The sequence below is a fragment of the Gopherus evgoodei genome, chromosome 8, assembly GCF_007399415.2.
Source record: "Gopherus evgoodei ecotype Sinaloan lineage chromosome 8, rGopEvg1_v1.p, whole genome shotgun sequence".
NCBI classification, from domain to species: Eukaryota; Metazoa; Chordata; order Testudines; family Testudinidae; genus Gopherus; species Gopherus evgoodei.
Window position 1 is genome coordinate 46,732,683 of NC_044329.1, and position 24,441 is coordinate 46,757,123.

At 46.1% G+C, this 24,441-nt stretch overlaps 1 protein-coding gene and 1 long non-coding RNA gene across 2 annotated transcripts; one reads left to right on the plus strand and one right to left on the minus strand.

Annotated features, from left to right (window-relative positions):
- The first annotated feature begins 219 nt into the window (after window positions 1-219).
- On the plus strand, window positions 220-861 carry LOC115656026. Its single transcript, XR_004001563.1, has 2 exons — window positions 220-419; window positions 648-861. It is a non-coding gene; the product is annotated as an uncharacterized LOC115656026 (long non-coding RNA).
- A 330-nt stretch (window positions 862-1,191) lies between these two features.
- Window positions 1,192-24,056, minus strand: PRDX6 (peroxiredoxin 6). Its single transcript, XM_030572227.1, has 5 exons — window positions 23,899-24,056; window positions 12,512-12,668; window positions 5,852-5,998; window positions 4,736-4,882; window positions 1,192-1,444 (listed from the first exon to the last, which is right to left on the minus strand). The coding sequence occupies exons 1-5, from the start codon at window positions 23,988-23,990 to the stop codon at window positions 1,316-1,318; spliced, it is 672 nt and encodes a 223-aa protein (XP_030428087.1). The 5' UTR covers window positions 23,991-24,056; the 3' UTR covers window positions 1,192-1,315.
- Between the last annotated feature and the right edge of the window lie 385 nt (window positions 24,057-24,441).

Sequence of the window (24,441 nt, forward strand, 5' to 3'; positions counted from 1 at the left end):
GTAAAGATAATCCTATTAAATTGCTTTTGTTGAGTCTCCTGTATTTTGAGATAATTGCTTCATTTACTAAGTGATAAGGATGGCAAGTACTATGAGGCTGGCATGAATCCAGAGCTCTGGTTACCTGTGTAAGTCTCCATTGCAAACTCCACTAGGCAAGGCCCTGTGATTAATGTATTTTGAGCCTAATGGGGCATGTTGGAATGGTGAGATAAAACACACTAGACATACACACACTTCTGGTAAATGCTGCTTTATTGGTTGAACTCCCCCCCCCCCTCCAAGAAAGCAAAAAAATCAGGCAACTATCTAGGCAACCTCCTCCCCGAAAAATACAGATCTGTAATAAAGCCATGTAGCTACAGAGGAGCCTACAGCTCCTCTAATGCAGCATCAGCTTTGGTAACAAACTTGTCAAAGTAATGACAGGTTTCAGTGTAGCAGCCGTGTTAGTCTGTATCCGCAAAAAGAACAAGAGTACTTGTGGCACCTTAGAGACTAACAAGTTTATTTCAGCATGAGCTTTCGTGAGCTACAGCTCACTTCTTCAGATGTGAAGAAGTGAGCTGTAGCTCATGAAAGCTCATGCTGAAATAAACTTGTTAGTCTCTAAGGTGCCACAAGTACTCTTGTTCTTTTTGTCAAAGTAAGTTAGTTAAGAGTAGTTTGAATTCTAAAAGGCATATGGCAGCTTGGACAATTCATAAGCTACCACCCCATCCAATTCTGGCTGCTTATTCAGCAATTCGCAAAGCCCAGCTGTAGCTACTTTGATAATCTTTGTCACATTGTGAATCATTACTTGAGTGATGTATCTCATTGGAGGATGGGATCTTCCTTTTGAAGCCTCTTCCACTCTGCCTCAGCACCAATATTATATAGGAGAGACCCAAGAGAACAAGCATTCAGCACTATTACAAATCCATCATATTCTTCCACATGTTTAGCAGTTCCCACTGGAGGAGACATTTCAGTTTTCTAGCTATAAAGGTGTGTGGGGCGAGTACCAAGTGGATGAATGATCAAGAATTTCAGATTGTACTGCTGCAGCCCAACTGCTTTCAAGCAGACAATACAAGGCTGCTGATCACACGGCTTATCAGAACCAGCATCTGCCATGACACTAGTCAACTCTGAGCCAGCCCCCCGAAGGCTCCCTGAGAAGCTAACACCAGGCACAGCAGCTGTCAGTTTAACTGTTCTGACAGCTACTCCTCTGTGTGTGCTCCCCATCCCATGCAGGTCACCCCAAGGCGAAGGGCTCTGCTAAAACCCCATGATCGGCAGCCTGGTATCTCTGCGGCAGTGACATGCTCTAAGGCTGTGGAGTGTAGCGGAGATACTTCTTGCCCGAGGGGAGTTCCTTGGTGAAGACTCCTTCAGGAAACAGCTTTCTGGCCTCATCATCTGGCATGCTGGGAATAACCATGACACTGTCTCCACGCTAGTAAGAAACAGGGAATATATTAATGAAGCAGAGAAGTGGAGGGACTCTACAAGGTGCCTCTGCTAAGAAGCAAGACTTTAACCCCCACCCTTTTTTATTAAGGCCTTAGTCACTGTATACACTGATGTGCACATGCCACCCTCAACACCAGTGTAAAATTTCACCAGCTACAAAAGAGGTGTTACCCCCGCTGAGGCAGAAATGGAAAATGAATATACTCGAGCCCACTGTGCCATATTCAGATGTGCAGCAAGACGTCCGGCTGCCATGAAGCCTCTGGGACATATTCAGCAGTGACTTGAATGGAGATGGGCTATGTGCGAGAGAGGCATCAGTAATGTAACGTGGACCAATTCGGCAGTCAGCCGGTGCACAGGACAAGTATCACTGCAGCAGCAAAAGAGGGAGGTGCAGCCAGATAAGTAACTTATAGACGGGTGTAAAGGGAAAATAGGTGGACTTCATCTTTACACCTTTGCCTGCCATTTGTCTTCCAACCAGGGAACACGTTACACCAGCTCGCTGATCAGTTCCTATGCGACAATACAACTCACCTGGTCACCACCGCTGATCTGCGCACAAGGAGGAAGCTGACCCCTGGGTTGAAGAGTGGAGCTGCAGTGATACAGTTGTGCCACTGTAAGCTCTAATGCAACCATTCCAGGCCGATGGGAGGGAGCTTTTGGCTTAACTACTCCTCTTCTGTGAGCGTGGTAGCTGGGTTAGTGGGAGAAGCTCTCCCACAGACACCGCATTGCCCACAGGAGTGCTTAGGTCCATGTCACTTATGTCGCTCAAGGGGGTAACTTTTTCACACTCAAGTGACATAAGTTATACTGCAATGAGTGCTTGTGTACCCAAAGAGAGTAGAATTTCCATTAAGCCCCCCAGCTTTTGTGAATTCCCCTCTCAAAATAAAACTTTCACAAAGCCACAAACCTCAGGCCCAGAGAAGCAGCAAAGAAAACCTCCCCCTTTGGTCCTTTATGGACACCCCAGCAATATGAGCAGTATAAAAACATGCTCCTTTGCATGAATGCACAGGGAACTCCTGCAACATCAGTGTGAAGCTGAAGAGTCAGGAGGTGGAAGTGCAGTCAAAGACACGTGCCCTTTTTGGAAGCTTAGCTGATGCTGTAACACCACGTAACAAACCCAGTGTCTACTGAGACTTCTACCACACTCCCCAGCTACAAGGCATTTCACAGCAGCAGTGAGGAATGAAGCAGGAGGATTGGAGTTCTAAGATGTCAGCCTCTATTAAAGAGAAAAGCAACACTCCTTAAGCAGTCCTGAGTCCAAGGCCAGTGATGAACTCTCGCTAGTTCATTAACATCGTAACAAGTCGGAAGGATGCCCACAGCCAGATGGTGGATTTTACCTGCACCAGAAGATCTCACTTTAATGAGGCAGCAGTTACCCATCGCGGTACTCAGCTGGGTTTTAAAGAGAGTGCTTCATAGTTAGGAGGAAAACAGTCTTCCCAGTGTTATGCAGATCAGGAGAGAGCTGTTCAGTTTAATCATGAAAAGCTATGAAGATTTTTCCATTAGAAAAAGGGACCTAGATGAGTCTATAACACACCATGGATCAAATGAGACTTCTCTTTGATGCAGATAACATATGCAAGCATCAGAATGGTCAACTTCTGTAGGACACCATGGGTCTCCCTCCTCAGATTAAGAAAGGCAAAACTCCTTTGTGGGGTGTCAGAGTGATGGGCTCTGGAGGATTCCAGATGCTTGGTTTGCAAGAGAGGTTTTTCTGAAACCAGGGCAGCACTGGGCTCTGTAACTGGCAGAACAATTCTGCTTATCATGCACAAGCAGGAGCAGAATTCAGCTCACTCTGCCCTAGCCTTGCAGAGCCCACACTGATAATAAATTACTGTCTCTCCTTCTGTTATCTCTAAACCAGCCACATATGACTGTTAACAAGCGCAATGCGGACAGTGCTGTTGTTACTGTTATTTTCCCACTGTTACCACACCTCTCAGCACAGCTGTGTGGAGAAAGATAATTCCGTTTCATAGAGGACTGCGCTATTCTGAGATCTGGTTTGCTCTGGTTAGGAATTAAAACTCAGATTTTCCACCCTAGGGAATGGAGTCCCAGCCCTGGGGCAGTCTGCAGGCCTGGATTCCGTTGCAACATTGATGAAATTGGACTGTTGCAACAAAAAAGTCTGATTTTGCCAAATCAGCAAATTCCGATGAAGCACTCATCCGAATTCTCCCAGCCAGCTCTACTTCTCAGCCTCATGGTGTTCCCTTAGCATGTCCTAGGATAGCAGGGATTCTCACGATCCATGTCTCTTAGCACATCCTCTGTGTGATAATTACCTAACTTCACTTTGTCCTGAGAATGGGCACAGAGGCTCTACGACAGGGGCGGGCAAACGTTTTAGCCTGAGGGCAGCATCGGGTTTTGTAAATTATATGGAGGGCTGATTAAAGGAGGGGGTCATGGCATAGCCCCCCACCGCCTATCTGCCCCCCCCACCCCACCTCCGGGACTCCTGCCCCATTCAACACCCCTGTTCCCTGACAGACCCCACTCCTCCCCCAGGACCCCTGCCCTATCCACACACACCCATTCCCTGTCCCCTGACCACCTGCAGACCCCAACCACCCCATCCAAGCCTCCTCTCATTCCTGACAGCCCGCCTGGGACCCCAGCCCCATCCACCCACCCCTTCTGCCTGTCCCCTGGCTGCCCCCAGAACCCCTGCCCCTGACTGCCCTGTCACCCTATCTAGCACCCCTCTTCCTGACTGCTCCCCCAGAATCCTTGCCCCCCCATTCAACCCCATTCCCTCCCACCCTCTAGCCACACCCCCGCTCCCTGACCACCACCCCGAACTCCCTCGCCCTCTGTCTAACCCCCCCATGCTCTCCGCTCCCTTACCAGGCTGCCTGGAGCGCCAACGGTTGGCGGCGCTACAGCCACACTGCCCGGCTGGAGCCGAGCCATGCTGCCGCCACCACCATGCAGCTCAGAGACCGAGTCAGGCCGGCCTCTGCAGCTGTGCTGCCCCGGGAGCTCACAGCCCCGCCACCCAGAGCACTGCGCTGGCGGCGGAGCGAGCTGAGGCTGCAGAGGAGGGGGAGCAGCGGAGGAGGGGCCGGGAGCTAGCCTCCCAGGCCAGGAGCTTGGGGGCTGAGCAGGACGGTCCCATGGGCTGGATGTGGCCTTGGGCCATAGTTTACCTACCTCTGCTCTAGGAACTGCCCTTCTCTACACCCAGAACTGCCCTACAGCACTGGGTTGTAGCTCTATAGATATTTACCTTCCAGTCCACTGGGGTAGCAACCTTGCTCTTTGCAGTCAGCTGAAGGGAATCCACTACTCTCAGGATCTCATCAAAGTTTCTGCCAGTGGTTGCTGGGTAGAGGATTGACAGTTTCAGCTTCTTATCTGGGCCGAAAATAAACACCTGAACAGCAGAGACACATAAGGAGACACTCTGGGAATCTGAATAGAAGATTAACCTGAATTTACATCAGCTACAAGCATTTAACAGCGTCAGGTAAGCCACAGTTCCGTGAGACAGGTATTCTAGTACTGATAGTCTCCCTCATCCATCAACAACCCCACTGCTTCCTTCAAAGCAATCCCTGCTCCATCCTTCCTACCCCTAATCCCTATGCTCTCCCTCTTCTGAAAGGCAGTCCTGGGTCCTGTCTGTTTTAGACTAAGCATTTAGGACAGAACAAGGGCTATTTACATTGATGACACTAGGTTTTACAATAAACAGTCTCATCTCTTTTAGAGGAAAGATGCAGCCACATACAAAGGAAAAGTGGCCATGTGCTCTTATGCAGTATCTGCTATTTCAGGTGTGTGGTTTATTTTCCTGTGTGGAGCATTACTGCCGCCTCTATCTGCGGGTCCCTACCTTGAAATGGGACAACAACAGTCTTTTAATGCTAGTGCTGGAGGGGAGAAGGAACGTCACAAAATGGACTTTAGGCATCCACGGAGGCCCTCCGCCCGTTTAGTTCTACTCCTTGCCCATTTGAGATTCCAGACAAGGAGCGTTACCGACCTGGCCACGCTCTCAGCAGGACAAAGCAGTGCAGGATCAGCATACTAACATGCTTCTGGCTCCTGACCAGCATCACAGCTGGGCTCCAATGGAGGGTAGCTATAGCTAGGAGAGGGATCACCCACCCAAATCCCCACTAGCAAACCTCGGCACTGAACTGCTTCGAAGATCTGCCCCATTCTCCAGCCAGGCAGTTACTCTAGTCACTCGTATGCAATGGACCAGTTATTTAGGCTGCTGCACTGGGGTAGTGTGCTAGTATAGACAAGGCACCAGGGCCTTAGGAACAGTGTTGTCCAACTCTATTCATGCCCACACCTGGTTTACACTAGTGCCCCACATGCAGCCTGAACTCACCACACGCGCCGTCAGCGGCAGGCCCTCCTTGTCCCGCTCGTCTGGGTCCAACATGCCCAACTGGATTGAAAGTTCCCGCTTCGCATCAGCAATTATGGGAAAGGGGAGCTCCTCTGTGGGCTCATCACCGTTGTAAGCATTGATGTCCTGTGGCAGGAGCAGAGAGGAAGCACAGGCATGCTCAGTGCTTTCTGAAGACTCAGATGAAGGGGGAGAAAAAAGTTCCATCCAATTTTCCTAGCAACACCTCAGGATTTCAATGTACGGATTAACGTGCTATGCCTGGGCAGAGGCAATGAGGATTCTTGGCTCAGGCTACCTTAGGTTTCTGGGGTAGGGGATTCTTTTCTAAACAAGATTTTGAATTCGAGTCCCACTGCTGTAGTTACCCACTAGGAGTGATGTTAGAAGAGGACATGAGGGCAGATATGTCGAGATACAGGGCTACAGTGTAGAGAGAAAACGTCTCTTAACTTTTACCGTTACAGGTATTTGCTCCCTCTCCCATCACTCGCCACCATCTACAAGTCCACTCAGTCCTACCTCTTATTCTGCCAATCGCTAAGACAAACAAGTTTGTTTACATTGATGGGAGATAATGCTGCTTGCTTCTTGTTTACAATGTCACCTGAAAGTGAGAACAGGTGTTTGACTGGCACTGTTGTAGCTGGCATTGCAAGGCATTTATATGCCACATATGCTAAACTTTGTGGGTCAGCCACCATTCCAGAGGACATGCTTCCATGCTGATGATGCTCATTTAAAAAAATTTAATTGGTGCATTATTATTTCGTGACTGTACTCCTTGAGGGTGGGGGGGGGGGGAGAAGGGGAGACTTGTATGTCTCCTGCTTTGTTTTACTGCATTCTACATGTATTTCATGTTATAGCAGTCCTGAATGATTACCCAGCACATGTTCGTTTTAAGAACACTTTCACAGCAGATTTGACAAAACATAAAGAAGGTACCAGTGTGAGATTTCTAAACACAGCTACAGCACTCGACCAAAGGCTTAAGAATCTGAAGTACCGTCCAAAATCTGAGAGGGTGAAGCATGCTTTTAGGAGTCTTAAAAGAGTAATACTCTGATGTGGAAACTACAGAACCCAAACCACCAAAAAAGAAAAATCAACCTTCTGCTGCTAGCATCGGACTCAGATGATGAAAACGAACATGCGTCACTCAGCACTGCTTTGGATATTATCAAGCAGAACCCATTACCAGAATGGACGCATGTCCTCTGGAATGGTGGTTGAAACAGGAAGGGACATACAAACATTTAGCATATGTGGCACGTAAATGCCTTTCAATGCCAGCTATAAAAATGCCATTCAAACACCTGTTCTCACTTTCAAGTGACATTGTCAACAAGAAGCGGGCAGCGTTATCTCCTGCAAATTGTAACCAACTTGGTCTGTCTGAGCGATTGGCTGAATAAGAAGTAGGACTGAGTGGACTTGTAGGCGCTAAAAGTTTTACATTGTTTTATTTTTTAATGCAGGTTATTTTTGTACATAATTCTACATTTGTAAGATCAACTTTCATAGTAAAGAGATTGCACTACAGTACTTGAAGGAGGTGAATTAAAAATATTTTGTTTTTTACACTGCAAATATTTGTAATTAAAACTAAATAAAGTGAACACTGTACACTTTGTATTGTAACTGAAATTAATATATTGGAAAGTGTAGTAAACTACCATTTATTTTAAAAAATTGGATTTCTATTATTGTTTAACAGCACAACTCATCTTTTTAATCGCTTGACAGCCCTAGTTTTAAGTAGTACAATGCAATATTAATCAATCACACAATATGTGCTGAAAGAGCCCATATTTGGGGCAGAGTTTTTGTATTGGAGCTCAGATAAAGAGGGCTCACTGATGATGGATATGAATCATTCTGAACATGCGATTCCCTGGGCCTCACCTCTGATAATTAAAAAAAGGTCCCATTACACACAGCTAGAGTCAAATTTAGACCTGTGGTAAGCAGGTACAACACATGCCGACATCAGTGACAGTTGTACCACTTAGATCAAAGGTAGGTTCGGCCCCTGTTCTTTAGTGGGTGGAACTTTGCTCTCTAGCCAAGGCCTAGATCCAGCAATGAGACCCAGAACAATTTCCCTCACTATCCTCAGTACTGGCTGGCTAGGGTAAAAACCACCAAAAGAGTGTAGACTAAGTCAGGTTCAAATGGAAGATGCAATGCACATTTTCTGGGGGAAAAATTACACCGTAACCACCCCACCCAGCATTAACCAAGTGGTCTAACCCATCACACTGGCAGAGAAACACACAATTTGATATGCTGTGGTTTTGGAACAGTGAAGAGATTATCTACAACTAGAATCGGTGAGATTGCACCATGACTGTCCAGTACTAATGTAGGACAAACCAGTTCCATGCCCTAATCCAAACCTGGCCTAGTTAAAGAGTCTATTTTCTGAGCAGAAACATTTTCTCAGGGTTGAGTTTGGATCTGATCAAACAGTTAGTCTGTCAAGTCCTTTCCAAGTCCAATTTAAAAATGTATTTATATAGTTTGTGGTGACTTGCTTAGCGTTTGCACAGCATATTAAGAGCAGAGCCGCTGTGCCAATTTGAGTTTGTAGAACTGCAAAAAGTCTGAGGCAAACAGACGACGTTTTCCCAGAACAGCAGCTATCTTGCTACCAGCACTGAACTATTTCTCCCATTGACATAGGAGTCTCCCACACAATATCATGATGTGCCATCAGCGTAGAGGGCCATTTAAACCCTAGTTTTCTGCCTGCCACTTACTAAGGGCAGGACAGTCTGGCTTGGGATGAACAGGAAGGGCAGAGATGCCACTTGTTAATAGAAGTGACTGCTGGGCAAAGCTTTCCTAGTGAAATAGGCATTTGTTTTTCAGTGGCCAGTGCACTGGTCCCTATGTGACTGCTGATCCTTTGCTTATGTGTCTCAGCCAATTCTTTATAGCCATAAACCTAACGTGGTGGTAATTTCTCAAGGATACTTTAAATTTGTTTGTAACCACTCAACTCCTAATGTGTCAAGAAAAGTCTCTGTATAGTCTCTTTATGCTACTCTCTAAGACTTCTACAAATCCCATAGCATGGCAACAATATTTTATACCAGAGATTGGCAACCTTTGGCACGCAGCCCGCCAGGGTAAGCACCCTGGCAGGCCGGGCCAGTTTGTTTATCTGCCGCGTCCGCTCCAGGCCAATGGGGACTGTGGGAAGCAGCGAGGGCCAAGGGATGTGCTGGTCAACACTTCCTGCCACCTGCATTGGCTTGGAGCAGCAAATCATAGCCAGTGGGAGCCACGATCGGCCAAACCTACAGATGTGGCACATAAACAAATGGGCCTGGCCCGCCAGGGTGCTTACTCTGGTGGGCCATGTGCCAAACGTTGCCAGTCCCTGTTTTATACATTAGGCAGATGTCTTGTTACTATTATTTATACCTTCTGTGCTGGGAGTGCTGCAGATTAAGCCCCTTACTGCTTGATCTACCTTCAGTGGATTTGAAGGACAAATCGATCACCATCCTCTTTTTAACAGCCCTTAAGTTCTGAAATAGACTTCCTAGGGAGGCAGTGGAATCCCCATCATTGGAGGCTTTTAAGAACTGGTTGGACAAACACCTTTCAGGGAGGGTCTAGGTTTACTCGGTCCTACCTCAGTGCAGAGGGCTGGAATAAATGACTTACTGAGGTCCTATCCAGCCCAACATGTCTATGGTTAATCCAAAGAGAAGTTTGCTGGACAATAGTTGTACAGATTGAGAAAACTGACTCTTTTTAGCAAAGTTATGCTCCTTCTCTAATCCCCCTTTTGTTTGATCCAGTTAAGAAAGAAGCTGCAATCCTTACTTCATAGGCTTCAGTCTAAGATTTCATGCAGACTGCCTTTGTCCAAATGGACAATGACCAGCTTGCATCTGCACATCAGGGTTTGCTCTCTCTTACCATTAAAGCTCTCTGCTATGTTCAACAACTGAGCAGGGGTCTCTTGGGGCTTTGCTCCTGGCTTGTTGCTTCCAGAAGGAGTTTAACTGTGATCACCCCGGTTCAGTGCTCTGGGTCTCCAGCATTACCCTAATTACTTCTCTAGTTCTCCTGGGATCTATCCTGGCATTTCAACAGTTTAATGACTAGAGGGACATAGACATGTGGATTGACTCCAGTATCAAATGTACAAAGATGATTCCAAAACAATCCATCAGTTGTTTTTGCTTCTGGTAAGAACAGCCTTGCATACTTTGTAAGTTAGATGCTGATAAGAAAGAGCTGTAACCCCTGGAGCACCCCAGTGGTGTCTGATCATCCCTCCCTCTCCAGTCCTGTCTCTGACGCAGCAGGATTCTCTTCAACTTGCTTCAAAAGCTCACAGTCCCAGTATGATCCTCTGCTCTCAAACTCGCATTAACCAACTGGTGAAGGTGTCATGCCAGTCATAGAATCAGCTGCTGTTTACGATTCATATCATCCCTGCTCAGTCTCAGCATCCTGGTAGTTAGATTCAAATCTGAGTTCATTTTCCTTTTAGGAACCATTTTGAAGCCTAATCTCTAGTTTCCAGTGGAAACTTGTGCACATTAAACACACAGTTCAAAGTTTTCTATAATGCTGTATGTGTACAGGGTGCTTCAACAGTGAGACTATTTCCCAGATCATGACAACTGGCAATGTTTGCTAGAGCCACCCATGAATAGAACAGCATGGAGACCAATATTCAGTTGTATTGGTAGAACTCTGTGGGGACAGAGGACTGGAAGAGCTGGGGTTATTGCAAGGCAGGATTGAAATGCATTCACAAGAGCTCAGAGGAGAAGTTACTCATAGATTTTAAGGCAAGGATTATGATCTTAGTCTGACCCTCCTGCATTACAGGCCATAGACTTTCACATAGTAAATCCTGCCTCAAGCATGTAACTTCTGATTGAACTAGAACAGATCTCTCAGAAAGGAGACATCCAATCTTGCTTAAAGACTTCAGGAGATACAGAAGCTACCACATCCCTCGGTAAGTTGTTCCAGTAGGTCACTGGTCTCACTCAAACCATTTGCACTTTATTTCTAGTCTGCCTTGTCCAGTGGATTAGAGTCCTCTCTTATATAAATCTTCTCTTCCTGTAGGGATTTCCAGAAAATGATAAAAGCGCCTGTAGTCTTTGATTTGATAAGCTGAGTAGACTGAACTTCAAAGCTCATTAAAAAGCACGTTTTCCACACCTGAAATCACTTGTGGCTCTTTTCTAAACCCTGACCAATATTTCCACATCTTTTTTGAAGTGCTGATACTAGCACAGTGCACAATATTCCAGTAATGGTCTCACTATAGTCCTACACAGACTTAACACCACATCCCTACTCACAATCATTTTCCAGCTTTCACAGCTAAGGATAATGTCAGCTCTCTTGACCAGGCACCACACTGGGAGTGCACATTCAGGTGGTTATCAACCACAACCCTTTTCTCAGTCTATCCCGCAGGTCTCAGTGATTGCTGACTGTTCTCTGAGGGCATCATTTGGTTCCCATATACATTAAGAAACTCTCTCCTGTCTAATTCCTAGTTTGAAGTAATTTTATGCTGTAAGAACGATTAGGATGCCATGAACAGTGGACTATGCCAAGACTGATTAAGGCAGCATTAAGGAAGGGACTACTAGGCAGAGCCTTGGCTTCAAAGCTTGACAATCAACCACTTGAAGAATGAAAAGAAAAAGGTGAGGGATAGACAGGGCAGAGCTGAACCAGCCAAGTCATACTGTCGAATAAAATTACAAATATCTGCACTCTGATCAAAATACTGAGCCCACTGATCAGACGTGGGAGAGAGTCAAAAACCAAAAAAAACTACAAGCATCAAAGATTTCTAAGACCCAGAACCTGGGGTGGAGGTAGAGTAGTGATGAAAAGGTGTGGCCTGGCCAATTGTTTAACTGCACTGACAGTTTGTTCTTAAAAATGTTTGAGACAGAATTTAGCCACATTTATTGTATAAATACAGAGCAGCACAATAGGAAAAGGCGACACATGTTCCTTCCTTCTGGTAAGCAAATTCTTGCAGCATGTTCACCTTATGCAAAAGGTGTGCTTCAAAGACACGAATTTCAGATAATAGTATTTATAGTGTGCTTTTTACAAGTTACAAAACTCTTTATACTTAATTAAAAATCCAACCCACCAGTTTGTACCAGTTCCTTAACTTCTTGTTCTGTTTCTTAGCTCTGTTTTAAATACTACATCCCAAACTAGTTGGGTATAGATACAACCTGCGCTAGTATGTGCCATTCGTTTATTGTGGCTTTGATAGGCTTCCTATTTTCTAATGCCAAAGTTGCCTTCAGCTTCGCAATGTTGTGGGATAGTTGGTGTGGGTGAACAGAATTGAAGGGGGAGCAGAGTACATTTAGTTAATATAACTTTCCAACACACATCTATTTATATTTTAATACCATACGTATACCTATTAATGTGGTGTATACTACACCTACCATACGTATTGGCGAACAAGAGTATGTTTGCCAGTCAATGGCTTTATTCCATTAGCGTGCTTATGTTACAAAGCAAGACCAACTCTTCTGCATGCTAGTAATACAGGCAATTATTCAGGCCTCCCTCACAGAGTTCCCTGCTGCCACCTCTTCACCCCCAGCATACCTTACTCCAGGCGAGATGGTCACTGACTTTATCAATAGAGAGGGCTATCATTTTAACATTTCGCTTTCTGAACTCAGGGGCCAGCTTTGCTGCTCGACCCAGCTCAGTGGTGCAGACTGGAGTGAAGTCACGGGGATGAGAGAAGAGGATGCCCCATCTGAAAGGGAACAGAATGGAAGACAACAACAGAATGAGCCCAGATTCTGATTAGGAATCTGTTAGACACACAGAGAAATACCCAGCTGCAGGTGATATTTTAAAGCTTGCTAGCCGCGGGAATTAAGTGCGCTGTTCATCTCATCAAGTGACCAAGGAATTCCTTTAAGAGATCCTCCTTGCGTCGCCGTCATTGTAAGAGGCTGAGGTGAAGTGAATCTTGCAGAATGAGCCTTCAGGCTTTTAGAACTCTTCTCCCCAGCCCTCACTAGTCATTCTAATCTCCCTGTTTGGTCTCTCCACATTAGCTTAATGATGCCCACAGTTCACGTCACTATATCAAAACTAAAAAAAACTTTAAAGTGATTTGTCTCCAGTGGCTGCCACCTCTGCTCCCATCCTCCAGGACAAATATTGCTGCATTTCTTTTTCAAGTAGAATCACCATAAAGTTAATGCCGATGTATACGGTACACATTAGACCCTTTTAAGAGCCACTGGAACAAGACTCTACTACTAAGTCACCTGAATTAACATCCTGAAATGGTCACTGATATTTTACAACCCCAGTTGCCACCTTATATGCAGTTTTCATCTAGTCCAGGGGTCGGCAACCTCTGGCATGCAGCTCGCCAGGGAAAGCACTCTGGCAGGCTGGGCCAGTTTGTTTACCTGCCGCGTCGGCAGGTTCAGCCGATCGTGGCCAGTGGGAGCTGCAGTTCGCCATCCCAGGACAATGGGGGCTACAGGAAGCGGCATGGGCTGAGGGATGTGCTGGCTGCAGCCTCCCACAGCCCCCCATTGGCCGGGACCAGCGAACCGCGGCCAATGGGAACTGCGATCAGCCGAACCTGCTGATGCAGCAGGTAAACAAACTGGCCCGGCCTGCCAGGGCGTGCCCGAGATTGCCGACCCCTGATCTAGTCAATCATCTCTAGATGGGGACATCCCTTCAAAATAAGGTGATGGGTCTTGTTCTGGCCTGGTCTGTTATATTGAACCTCAGAATATTAGTAGTTACCAGCTGATGTGCTGTGATAGCTCTAGGTTCTGGTGTGATAAATACCTAGCTCTTACATAGTGCTTTTTATCAGTAGATATTAACGTGCTTTATAAAGGTGGTCAGTATTCCTGAATCTCTTTTGATAGATGGGTAGACTGAGGCATGCAGAGGGGACATGACTTGCCCATGCTCACCTATCTGGCCAGTGGCAGAGTTGGAGGGGAGTGCAGGGTCTCCTGCATCACAGGGTCCAGTGTTCTATCCACCAGGCCACAACACCTCCCCGTTGATGAGCTGGGGAAGGACCGTTTAAAAAAAAAGGGGGAAACAGCCCACATAAACACTATTACAAAGAGTCTTCAAAGATGAAGACATTTCTACAAGTATGAAGAATGCTCACTTCAATACTTAAAGAAGTGAGCATTTTTAGAACACATTTAGCTAGGTAACTGGGATCTCAACAACAGCTCAAAGTGCCAGGAGCTCATGCCATCAGCTCGTTAGTAATCCCAACACCAAGTATATCTCAGAAAAATCGAGACCCAAAATACATACAGTACTTGCCACACAGCATTTTTTTTTTTTTTTTACTTGACCCACAGTAGACATGAAACACATTAGTCCACACTAGCCTGTGCAGCCTCCACCTTATTTGATCTGCAACAGCAGTGTTTACCCAGGGACAAAACAAAGTTACAACTTAGCTCAGGTAGATCTGAATTACAGTGTATTTAGCATGGTTGTTAATGAAGTTAATGGGTTGGCACCTTTTTATTATTGTATATTATCTGGTGAAAGCTACCCAGCTAACTTGTAACACCACTGAAATATAAAAACTCAAACTGTTGAGTAGACATAAGGCAGAAAATTTTATCAATTTTCAAAATACACCATGGGAAGCAACGTAAAATTGGAAGTAACTCCCAACTGCACTTCCTTTTAGGGCTGTCTCATGATTAATCACACCGTTAAATCATCATAGAATACCATCTTTAACTATTTTTGGATGTTTTCTACATTTTCAAATATATTGAGTTCAATTAAAACACAGAATACAAAGTGTACAGTGCTCACTTTATATTTATTTTTTATTAAAAGCAGCTGCACTGTAAAAAAAAATAGTATTTTTCAATTCACCTAATACAAGTACTGTAGAGCAATAACTTTATCATGAAAGTGCAACTTACAAATGTAGAATTATTACAAAAAACTGCACTCAATGTAAAATTTTACAGCCTACAAGTCCACTCAGTCCTATTTTTTTTTCAGCCAAATACTCAGATAACCAAGTTTGTTTACATTTGCAGGAGACAATGCTGCCCGCTTCTTATTTACAATGTCACTTGAAAGTGAGAATAGTTGTACTGATGGTACATCTGTAGCCGGTATTGCAAGATATTTACATGCCAGATGTGCTAAAGATTCATATGTCCCTTCATGCTTCAATCACCATTCCAGGGGACATGCGACCACGCAGATGAGGGGTTCTGCTCAATAAGGATCCAGAGCAGAGTTGACTGATGCACGTTCATTTTCATCATCATGAGTCAGATGCCACCAGCAGAAGGTTGATTTTCTTTTCTGGTGGTTCGGGTTCTGTAGTTTTCACATCAGAGCGTTTCTCTTTTAAAGACTTCTGAAAGCATGTTCCACACCTTGTCTCTCTCAGATTCTTAAATCTTCGGTCGAGTGCTGCAGCTATCTTTAGAAATCTCATATTGGTACCTTCTTTGTGTTTTGACAAATCTGCAGTGAAAGTGTTCTTAAAATGAACACCATGTGCTAGGTCATCATCCGAGATTGCTATAACATGAATATATGGCAGAATGCAAGTAAAACACAGAATAGGGGACATTGAATTCCTGGGGGGAGAACTGTGTTACAAATTTAATTAATGCATTTTTTTAAATGAGCGTCATCAGCATGGAAGCATGTCCTCTGGAATGGTGGCTGAAGCACAAAGGGGCATATGAATATTTAGCATGTCTGGCATGTAAATACCTTGCAATGACAGCTACAAAAAGTGCCAGGCAAATGCCTTTTCTCACTTTCTGATGACACTGTAAATAAGAAGAGGGGCAGCATTATCTCCTGCAAATGAAACAAACCTGTTTGTCTGAGTGATTGGCTGAAAAAGAAGTAGGACTGAGTGGACTCCTAGGCTCTGAAGTCTTACATTGTTTTGTTTTTGAGTGCAGTTATGTAACAAAAATAAATCTACATTTGTAAACTGCACTTTCATGACAAAGAGATTGCACTACAGTACTTGTATGAGGTGAACTGAAAAATACTATTTCTTGTTTATCATTTTACAGTGCAAATATTTATAATAAAAATATATACATTTTGATTTCAATTACAACACAGAATATAATATATACGAAAACGTAGAAAAACATCCAAATTAATTTTTTTGAGTTAATCGGGCGAGTTAACTACAATTAATTGACAGCCCTACTTCCTTTGCTAATTTAGCTGACTGAGTGGTGCAGAATGAACTACACTCAAATAATTTGTAGTCCTGTACAAATACTTGCAAAGGTCAAACGCTGACAGAGGGTAACAAGCTGAGGATTATGAAAACCCATGACTGTGCCTAGAAACCTAGCAATGGATTTTGAAGAATGGTGCACTTATAGGAATCTGATTTTATGGACATTCCCTTCTCTGGCACACACACAGACAAGCTGGGGCTCCTAGTCAGCGTCTTGATCCTCAATAAACTATTTTTAAAAAGGAGGGATTTTTAGATTCAACTGCATCCAGAAGCCACCATCCTAAACAGTCAAATGATGCCAGTATACTGCTTCTGCTGCCACAGCAAACCTCAGTCTGTTCCATCCTCAAGTTCAGTCAGCTGAGAGGACACATTTTTATCTGACAAAAGCCAGATAAATTATTCTGATATGTAAATATAATCCCTAGTCCCAGACGGATTTGGATTTTTTTTAAGTTAACTTCCCACACTACTTAGATAAACTTTGTGCGCTTCATTTCCACCGGCACCACCTACCTATAACATGGGATAATGGTCTTATCCCTCTCTTGTAGCATGCTTTGAAATATATGAAGCATTGCTAAAATAAGTACTGCATAATTTATAGATTGGGCCTGGAATGGAATGAATTCACTCCACCATTGCTGATCTTGGCATAAAAACTGCAACCGAAGTTTACAGAAAACTTTCCATGCAAAGATCTCAAAGGGCTTTTGTACACTTACATATTACAACAATACAGCTGTGCTGCTGTAGCACTTCAGTGTAGACACTACATCAGTAGATGCAGGTAATCCACCTCTCCAAGAGGCAGTAGCCAGGTCAACAGAAGACTTCTTTCAACGACCTAGTGCTGTCTACCTTGGGATTTAGGTCAGTGTAACACCACCGCTCAGGGGTGTAGATTTCTCACACTGTTGACCAATGTAGTTAAACCAACCTAATATTCTAGTGCAGACCAGGCCAAAATACTGCAAATACAATAATGAACTGAGATCATACTGCTAAGAGGGAGCACCCATGTCACAGATAAGGAAACTGAGGCTCTGAGATAGTCACAGATAGAACAGAGACGAGAACCCAGTTTGATTCCCAGTATCCTACTATAAGTGCTAGAGCTGTGGTGCCTAGTCTGTGATAAGCTGAATATTTGTTTGATTATGAATGGAAAGCAAATACCCTTAGCTGTGCCCTGAGGCCTCTGCATCATCAGTCCTGCTGCTACCCGAGGGAAATGTGGTGCATGACCTCCCACAGCATCTAATACAGCCCCAAGAGCAGTGCCAGAAGCATTCCCATAGTCCTGTCCCTCCCCTTGGCTGTCTGCTGCCCTTTTGAAATAATACATTTGGCCCTCAGGCGGCAAGCTCTGGGCACTATGGTGACAGACTGTTTCCTCATGGCATACATGAACACAGACCATTTCAAAACCATCCTCTTCTGCTGGGCTGAGTTTTGTGCTGCCATCAGACTCCACTTAGAGCCTAGCAGCAGTCCAGTGACAGTCATGATCACAATCGCTTCTCCAGCTCAAATCAAATCACATAATGGTGGCCCTGCCCCAGCGTGGAGATTTCAGCTTTTTACTATCCCTACTTCCTTCACTACCAAAACCTAACACATCGCCTTCTAGTCCCCCATTCAGTGCACCTGACAGCCAGCACCACGTGAACTGCCTCCAGCAGCAAAGGTCCTCTATTTACTCTCTTAAATCTTCCTTAGTTTCATGACACCAGATTATCTTGGAAATTTACTGCCTTTTAATGCCCTAACATGAAACTGCTGTCATCCCAGACCTATAAAACACATTTGAAATAACTATTACTATAAATTTCAGATGAACAAACCTTGGACAACAGATATTGAACAAACTGGCACAGAAGCTGCTTTTTATTTCAGTCACATTGCTTTGGGGGCTGAGATTGTTTTACAAACAGTGTGAAAGTTAATACTCTTTTATACTTCCCACTTGGGGAAATAGGGTATAAAGATGATCTAGATGATCTCCTGAGGTCCCTTCCAACCCTAATCTGTGATTCTGTGAATCTGTGAAGATGCAGATTTGTTCCCAAGTTCCACTGTCTGATCTGTTTGCCTTTTTTGTTATTTAATGAGTAATCTGACATGAAATACTAGAGCTTGTTTACACAACGTCAGAAATGACTCAACTGTTTCAAAGCCTAAATGGGATCCTGTTCTTTCCAAATCCCACTCTGGTTCATACCAGTAAGTGTTATCCTCGGATACTGAGTGACTGGCCTGATAACACATGTTCTGGCAATGTGGGCTCAGCACTTCGTATTTTACACTACAGCATGCTCCCTATTAGTGTTACGGAAGATGCATGCTCTTTAGACTGAATAGTGACTACTGTTACCTAAATCCTCAGTCCCCTTTTAACTACTGTACTTGCTGTGTTGCAGTGGTGAGTAACAGACAGTCTAGATCAGGGGTGGGCAAACTTTTTGGCTCAAGGGCCACATTGGGGTTGCAAAACTGTATGGAAGCCCAGGTAGGGAAGGCTGTGCCTCCCCAAAACAGTCTGGCGCCCACACCATCCGCCCCCTCCCACTTCCTACCCCTGACTGCTCCCTCAGAACACCCAACCCACCCCTCCTTGTCTCCTAACCATCCTCCAGGACCCCACCCCCTATCCAACCCCCCTGCTCCCAGTCCCCTGACTGCCCGGACCCCTATCCACACCTCCATCCCCTGACAAGCCCCTCGGGACTCCCCACGCTTATGCAACCCCTGTTCCCATCCAACTGCCTCCTGCTCCCCTGACTGCCCTCCAGGACCCCCCACCCCTTATCCAACCCCCCTTATCATGCTGCTCAGAGCAGCATGTCTGGCAGCCGCGCCCCCCGGCCGGAGCTAGACATGCTACCGCTCTGCTCCGTAGGAGCACACTGCTCCACCAGCCAAAGCACTGCCCGCATGATGGCATGGCTGCAGGAGAGGGCAGACAGCATGGGAAGGGCCAGGGGCTAGTCTCCTTAGCCTGGAGCTCAAGGGCCGTGGTCCTGAGGACCAGATGTGGCCTGTGGGCTGTAGTTTGCCCACCTCTGGTCTAGATCCTATGCAGTCTTCACCAGGATGGTACATTATGCATTGAGCTGCAGATTGTGAAAATACAAAATACTAGCCTGTCTTACTCTGGAAATACCTATTTCAAACTTCAAGGGATGGCCAGACAACTTAGTCCCAACATTTAGGATTTATAAGAAATTTTACAGAAACTAATAGACGTGCCTTCAGAAAGTTAAAAGCTTCACTGAAAAATTTTGTTTTGCTTTAAACATTCTGCTGCAATGTTTGGAAACCAAAACCTCGCTAGCATTGCCTTATGCTACAGCAGGAGGACCAAAAACTGAAAATGGCAATTTTTTTGTAAATTCTGAGTTCTGTGAGAAAATATATTCCATATTGCAGCTGCATTTAAAAGGGCATAGGGACAACTGTGTTGTAACTGGGCCTCTGTAGTGTGACCAGAAGTCAAACTTTACCTATGATATGAAGTCTGTGGATCTGCCCACACTACAAATACAATATTCAGGGACCCAGAGTGTCACAAAGCACTGTGCAAGCACTAATGAACTAAGCCTCATTTACCCCAACGGACAAAGTCAGGTACGGAAGAGTAAGTGTCTGGACTGAAGCTGCTAGTCTCAGAATCTCTGCTTTGCTGCTCTGCTATTTAACATATGCAGCTTATCTCCAAAAGATGTGGTGAAGTCACAGCATCACTTAGAAAATTGGGGTGAAACCCTGCCCCATTAAACTAAATGGTAAGATTCCCATTGACTTCAACAGGGCAGGGCTTCACTGCAGGCATGCAGTTTTCAAAGGCACCGTTCACAATCTTATCCACCTGATAGAGATCAGGTGGAGACTGGCCTCTTAAACTTAGTGAGCACCAATCCAAAGAAGCTGGAGGAATGATTTAAGGGGAAGATACGGTGTCTGCCTAGTGGCCCTTTAGGAAAGAACGGAATGCAGACCGAAGTATGTGAGAGGGAAGAGGCCAATCCTATTCTGAAAGGAGCAGCAGTTTCCCTGTTTGGTATCTCAAGTGTGGAGCCTGGCTTGTGGGCAGAATAGTACTTTTTCTTTAGAAAAGGATTCCCTAGGTTGCTCAAGTCTTTGTTATATCAGAAGGTGACTTATTCAGAGGGGTTAAACTGGACCAGTTCCTTGGGGTCACCAAACCTGCACATTCTTCTGGAGGCTGTCCAAATGAAAGCATTTTAAAAAGTCATTAGTCCTTATGATTAAGGGAAGATTAATATGAATTTAATGTAAGCTGATGGAGTAACCTCAGCCCGAGAGCTTATCTAGACACAAAAGTCACAATGATTTGCATTAACCAAACATAAGTCTATTTAAGCATTCATATTGGGGGTTTGCATCAGGTTAACAAGAATGATGCAATGTCTCTTTACAGACGAGGCCTTAACTTGTTTGAAATCACTGTGAGAAAGGTGTGTATGCATTGAAGGAGTTAACTCGGAAGCTTAATGATAATTTTAAAAGCAGTCAGTATTGTTAATTATTTCACCACAGACCAAAGAATGCAAGAAGGGAGAAGGACAATCCTATTGTGAAGGGAAGAGTGGAATTTCCTTTTGGTGCCTCCAGTGGTAGAGCTGGGCTTGTGGGCAGAACATTACTTTTTCTTGCCAATGTGACCCCTATTTATTCCCAAGCCAATGTGCCTCAGGTGTAATCATTAAGTGTCCATAATATCTGTATGAACACACAAGATCAGAACTGTACTGCAGATTGACAGATACACAATACGGGCAAGGACCATTACGTGCTTATTTATTTTTTAAAATGTTGTCAGAGTTTCCTTCTGTATGTTCCCATATACTTTTGAGAGTTCTCATTTGGGTCTTGTTTTCACAGGGGATAACCTCTTCACTTAAGAGGAAACAACAACAGATTACACACTACTCTGTTACTTCCAATATAAAACAGATAAGGGAGACAATTCCTTCCTTTTATTTTTGTGTAGTAGCACTGCATACCTACCTTGTAGTACAGGCATAGCCCTATACACACCACCCTCCCTCACCCGCCAATCTCTTGTTATACAGTAACTCCTCACTTAAAGTTGTCCCGGTTGTTTTGTTGCTAATCAATTAAGGAATATGCTTCTTTAAAGTGGCAGCTGCCTGCTTTTTCACTGCTTGCAAGAAGAGCAGCCCCTTGCAGCTAGCTGGTGGGGCCTTGGAATCAGGATGGACCGGCAGCCCCCACTCAGCTCCCTGCTCCCCTAAGCTCCCCGTGCAGCAGCTGCCCAGCAAGCTATCAATTGCTAGCAGTTTAGCTGTCCCTCTCCCCACTGCCATGTGCTGCTCCTGCCCTCTGCCTTGGAGCTGCTCCCCGAGACTCCTGCTTGCTGTGTGGGGGCGAGGGGAGAAGAGGGGGTCTAATATTAGGGTGTCCCCCTCCCCTCTGTTCCTGCACTCTGCTTACCCCATCTTCCATAGAGCAGGGGGGACACAGGACAGGGCTCAGGATAAAGGGGGCTTGCAAAGCTGATCTAATTAACAAGGCAGTGTACTAAAGATTAGGGTCAGCGTACGTGGAGGGGAAAAGCACATCTCTCTCTCACACACAGGGTGGGATGCTGTCTCCCCTCCCTCCATTCCTGCTGCCTTGTAGAGTGTGAGAGTTAACCCTTGAGGACTCAGACAACTGCTAGTTCATCATTTAGCAGTAAGACATTCCCTGGGAAATATCCCACCCTCTGACTCTTCCACCTCATCCGAGCTTCACAATCATCATCACTGTGTACCAGTATTAAATTGTTTGTTTAAAACTTATTCTGTGTGTGTGTGTGTGTGTGAATTATAAAATATAAATGAAATATAGTCTTTTGTCTGGTGAAAAAAAATTTCCCTGGAACCTAACCCCCTCATTTACATTAATTCTAATGGGGAAATAGGATTTGCTTAACATCATTTTGCATAAAGTCACATTTTTCAGGAACATAACTAAATGTTAAGTGAGGAGTTCCTGTACTTAGTTTTGGAAAGGGAGCTCATAATGAGACAGTTCTTGTAATATTTTTCCTCTCAAGTCAGGCACATCAGCCCCCTGGACACGTTGAACTTTGGGGAAGGTCCAAGCGAAACATGAAGAAAAACCCAACATGGCTCTGAGTTGTTCAATGTAACAGTTATAGAGGAGAATCAGACTCATTTGTGACACTGGGATGCAACAAATTTACCTACACCATGAACACAAGGAGAAGAGCCTATATAGAAACAGAATGAAAAGCCAGGTCATGAGTCAAATGTTGCTCTCAGCTACCCTGCTTTAAATATGGAATGACACCATTGAATCAGTTATTCTAGATCGGGGTGGGCAAACTACAGCTCGGGGATCTGGCCTATAGGATTGCCACCCCCCGTGGCGCCAAGGTAGGCTCCCTGCCTGCCCTGACCCTGCGCCACTCCCGGACACAGCTGGCACCGTGTTCCTGCAGCCCCTAGGGGAGTGTGTGTGGGGGGGGAGGGACAGGACAGAGGGCTCCACATGCTGCCCTCACCTGCAGGCAGTGCCCCCTTCAGGGAAGGTACTCACAGGTGAGGGCAGCACACAGAGCCCTCTGCCCCTCCCCCCCCAGGGCCGCAGGGACACGGTGCCAGCCACTTCTGGGAGCAGCACAGGGCCAGGGCAGACAGGGAGCCTGTCTTAGGCCCACGACATGCTGCTGCCAATCTGGAGCCTGCACCCTGAACCCCTCCTGCACCCCACACCCCAACCCTCTGCCATGAACCCCTGGCTGCACCCCTCCTGCATCCCAACTCCTTGCCACACCCCAACCCCCTGCCCTGAGCCCCTCAATGCACCCCTCCTTCACCCCAATCCTTTGCTGAGCCCCCACCACACCCCTCTTGCACCACAACCCTGAGCCCCCTCCCACATCCCAACCCCCTGCCCTGAGCCCCCACCCACACCCCAACCCCCTGCCCTGAGCCCCTTCCTGCACACTGCACCCCCTCTCACCCTTTCAAGGCCTTGCATGCAATTTCCCTACCCAGGTGTGGCCCTCAGGACAAAATATTTGCCCATCTCTGTTCTTGATCAACACTTGTACAAGCAAGAATAGAACTGGGTGTGTGGAATTTTGGTCGATACTTTAAAGGTTATGCCAGCAATAGCCCAACTGTAGACACAGGAACACTAGTATAAACTATACTAGCATACTCTACTTTCTGGTGTAGGCAAGGCCTGTGTGTGTAGGGAGGGAGGGAGAGAGCTCGGCAAAGAGAGAAGAGGCTTGGGTTGGGGGGGGGGGTATGGAGTCAGGAATAAAATTATTCCAAGTTTCTTAATGTGCCTGATACCATTTGTGCAGAGGACAAAACCCAGCCCTCCAGCTAACCCCACAGTCAGCCATTACCTCCTACCCTCCATTTAAGCAAAGAACCCAACCACTTCTCCCCCCGCACTTCCTAGCCCTACAGCCCCCCAGAGAGAAGAGGAACCTCTCAAACCCCTTCACCCTATAGCACCACCCAGAGAGAGAAGGAAGAGACGCCCCCACGCTATAGCCTCCCGAGTGAAAGAAGAGAAGCCAGCCGGCCGCCCAAGAGCTGACAACCCAGCCCTTCCCCGCAGATCCCGAACTCCGCCTCCCAACCCGCGGCGGGTCAGGGTTCCTGTCCGGTACCCTGGGCCCGCAGCAGCCCGGGTTCCCCCAGCCTGCACTACTCACGAGTCTCCCAGGAAATCGTGGAAGCGGATGCGGCCCTGCGTGGTGTCCGCCTCGAAGTTGGGGGCCTCGTCCCCCAGCAGCAGTCCCGGCATGGCTGGCAGCCTGACTCCTCGCGGGCTACGTGCCGGAACGGTGACGACAGCTGCTGATACATCCTCCACAAGGGGCGGGGCCGGGCTGCCGGGGGCGCGGCTGCCATGATTTGTGCCTGGCCAATGAGGAGAAAGGCACGGATAGCGCCTTGCAGGGTGCGCACCCAGTATCTAGAGCAGCGGCCTGGGAGCCAGGACGCCTGGGTTCCAGTCTTGGCTCGGCCCCTGGCGTGACATCGGGCAAGTCACTTCACTCTGAGTGTTTACAGTGCAAGCCCTCAAAACAGGGGCTGTCTCTTGTCATGTGTTGTGGTAGCATCTAGCCCAGTGGTCCCCAACATTTTCCATCACGCCCCCTCCCACCATAATGGAACCTGTTGGCACCCCCCATCTCGGAACCTCAACTGGGAGCCTGGAGCTGAGGCCGAGGGTTGGGAGACAGCCAAGCTGC

Excerpts from the sequence above, each read along its gene's own strand:
- PRDX6 (XM_030572227.1), bottom strand. The coding sequence starts at position 23,990 with ATGCCGGGACTGCTGCTGGGGGACGAGGCCCCCAACTTCGAGGCGGAC. Across the intron at positions 4,883-5,851 it reads TGCCGCTGACGGCGCGTGTG|GTGTTTATTTTCGGCCCAGA; the intron begins GTGAGTTCAGGC and ends TCTGCTGTTCAG. Across the intron at positions 1,445-4,735 it reads CTACCCCAGTGGACTGGAAG|CGTGGAGACAGTGTCATGGT; the intron begins GTAAATATCTAT and ends GTTTCTTACTAG.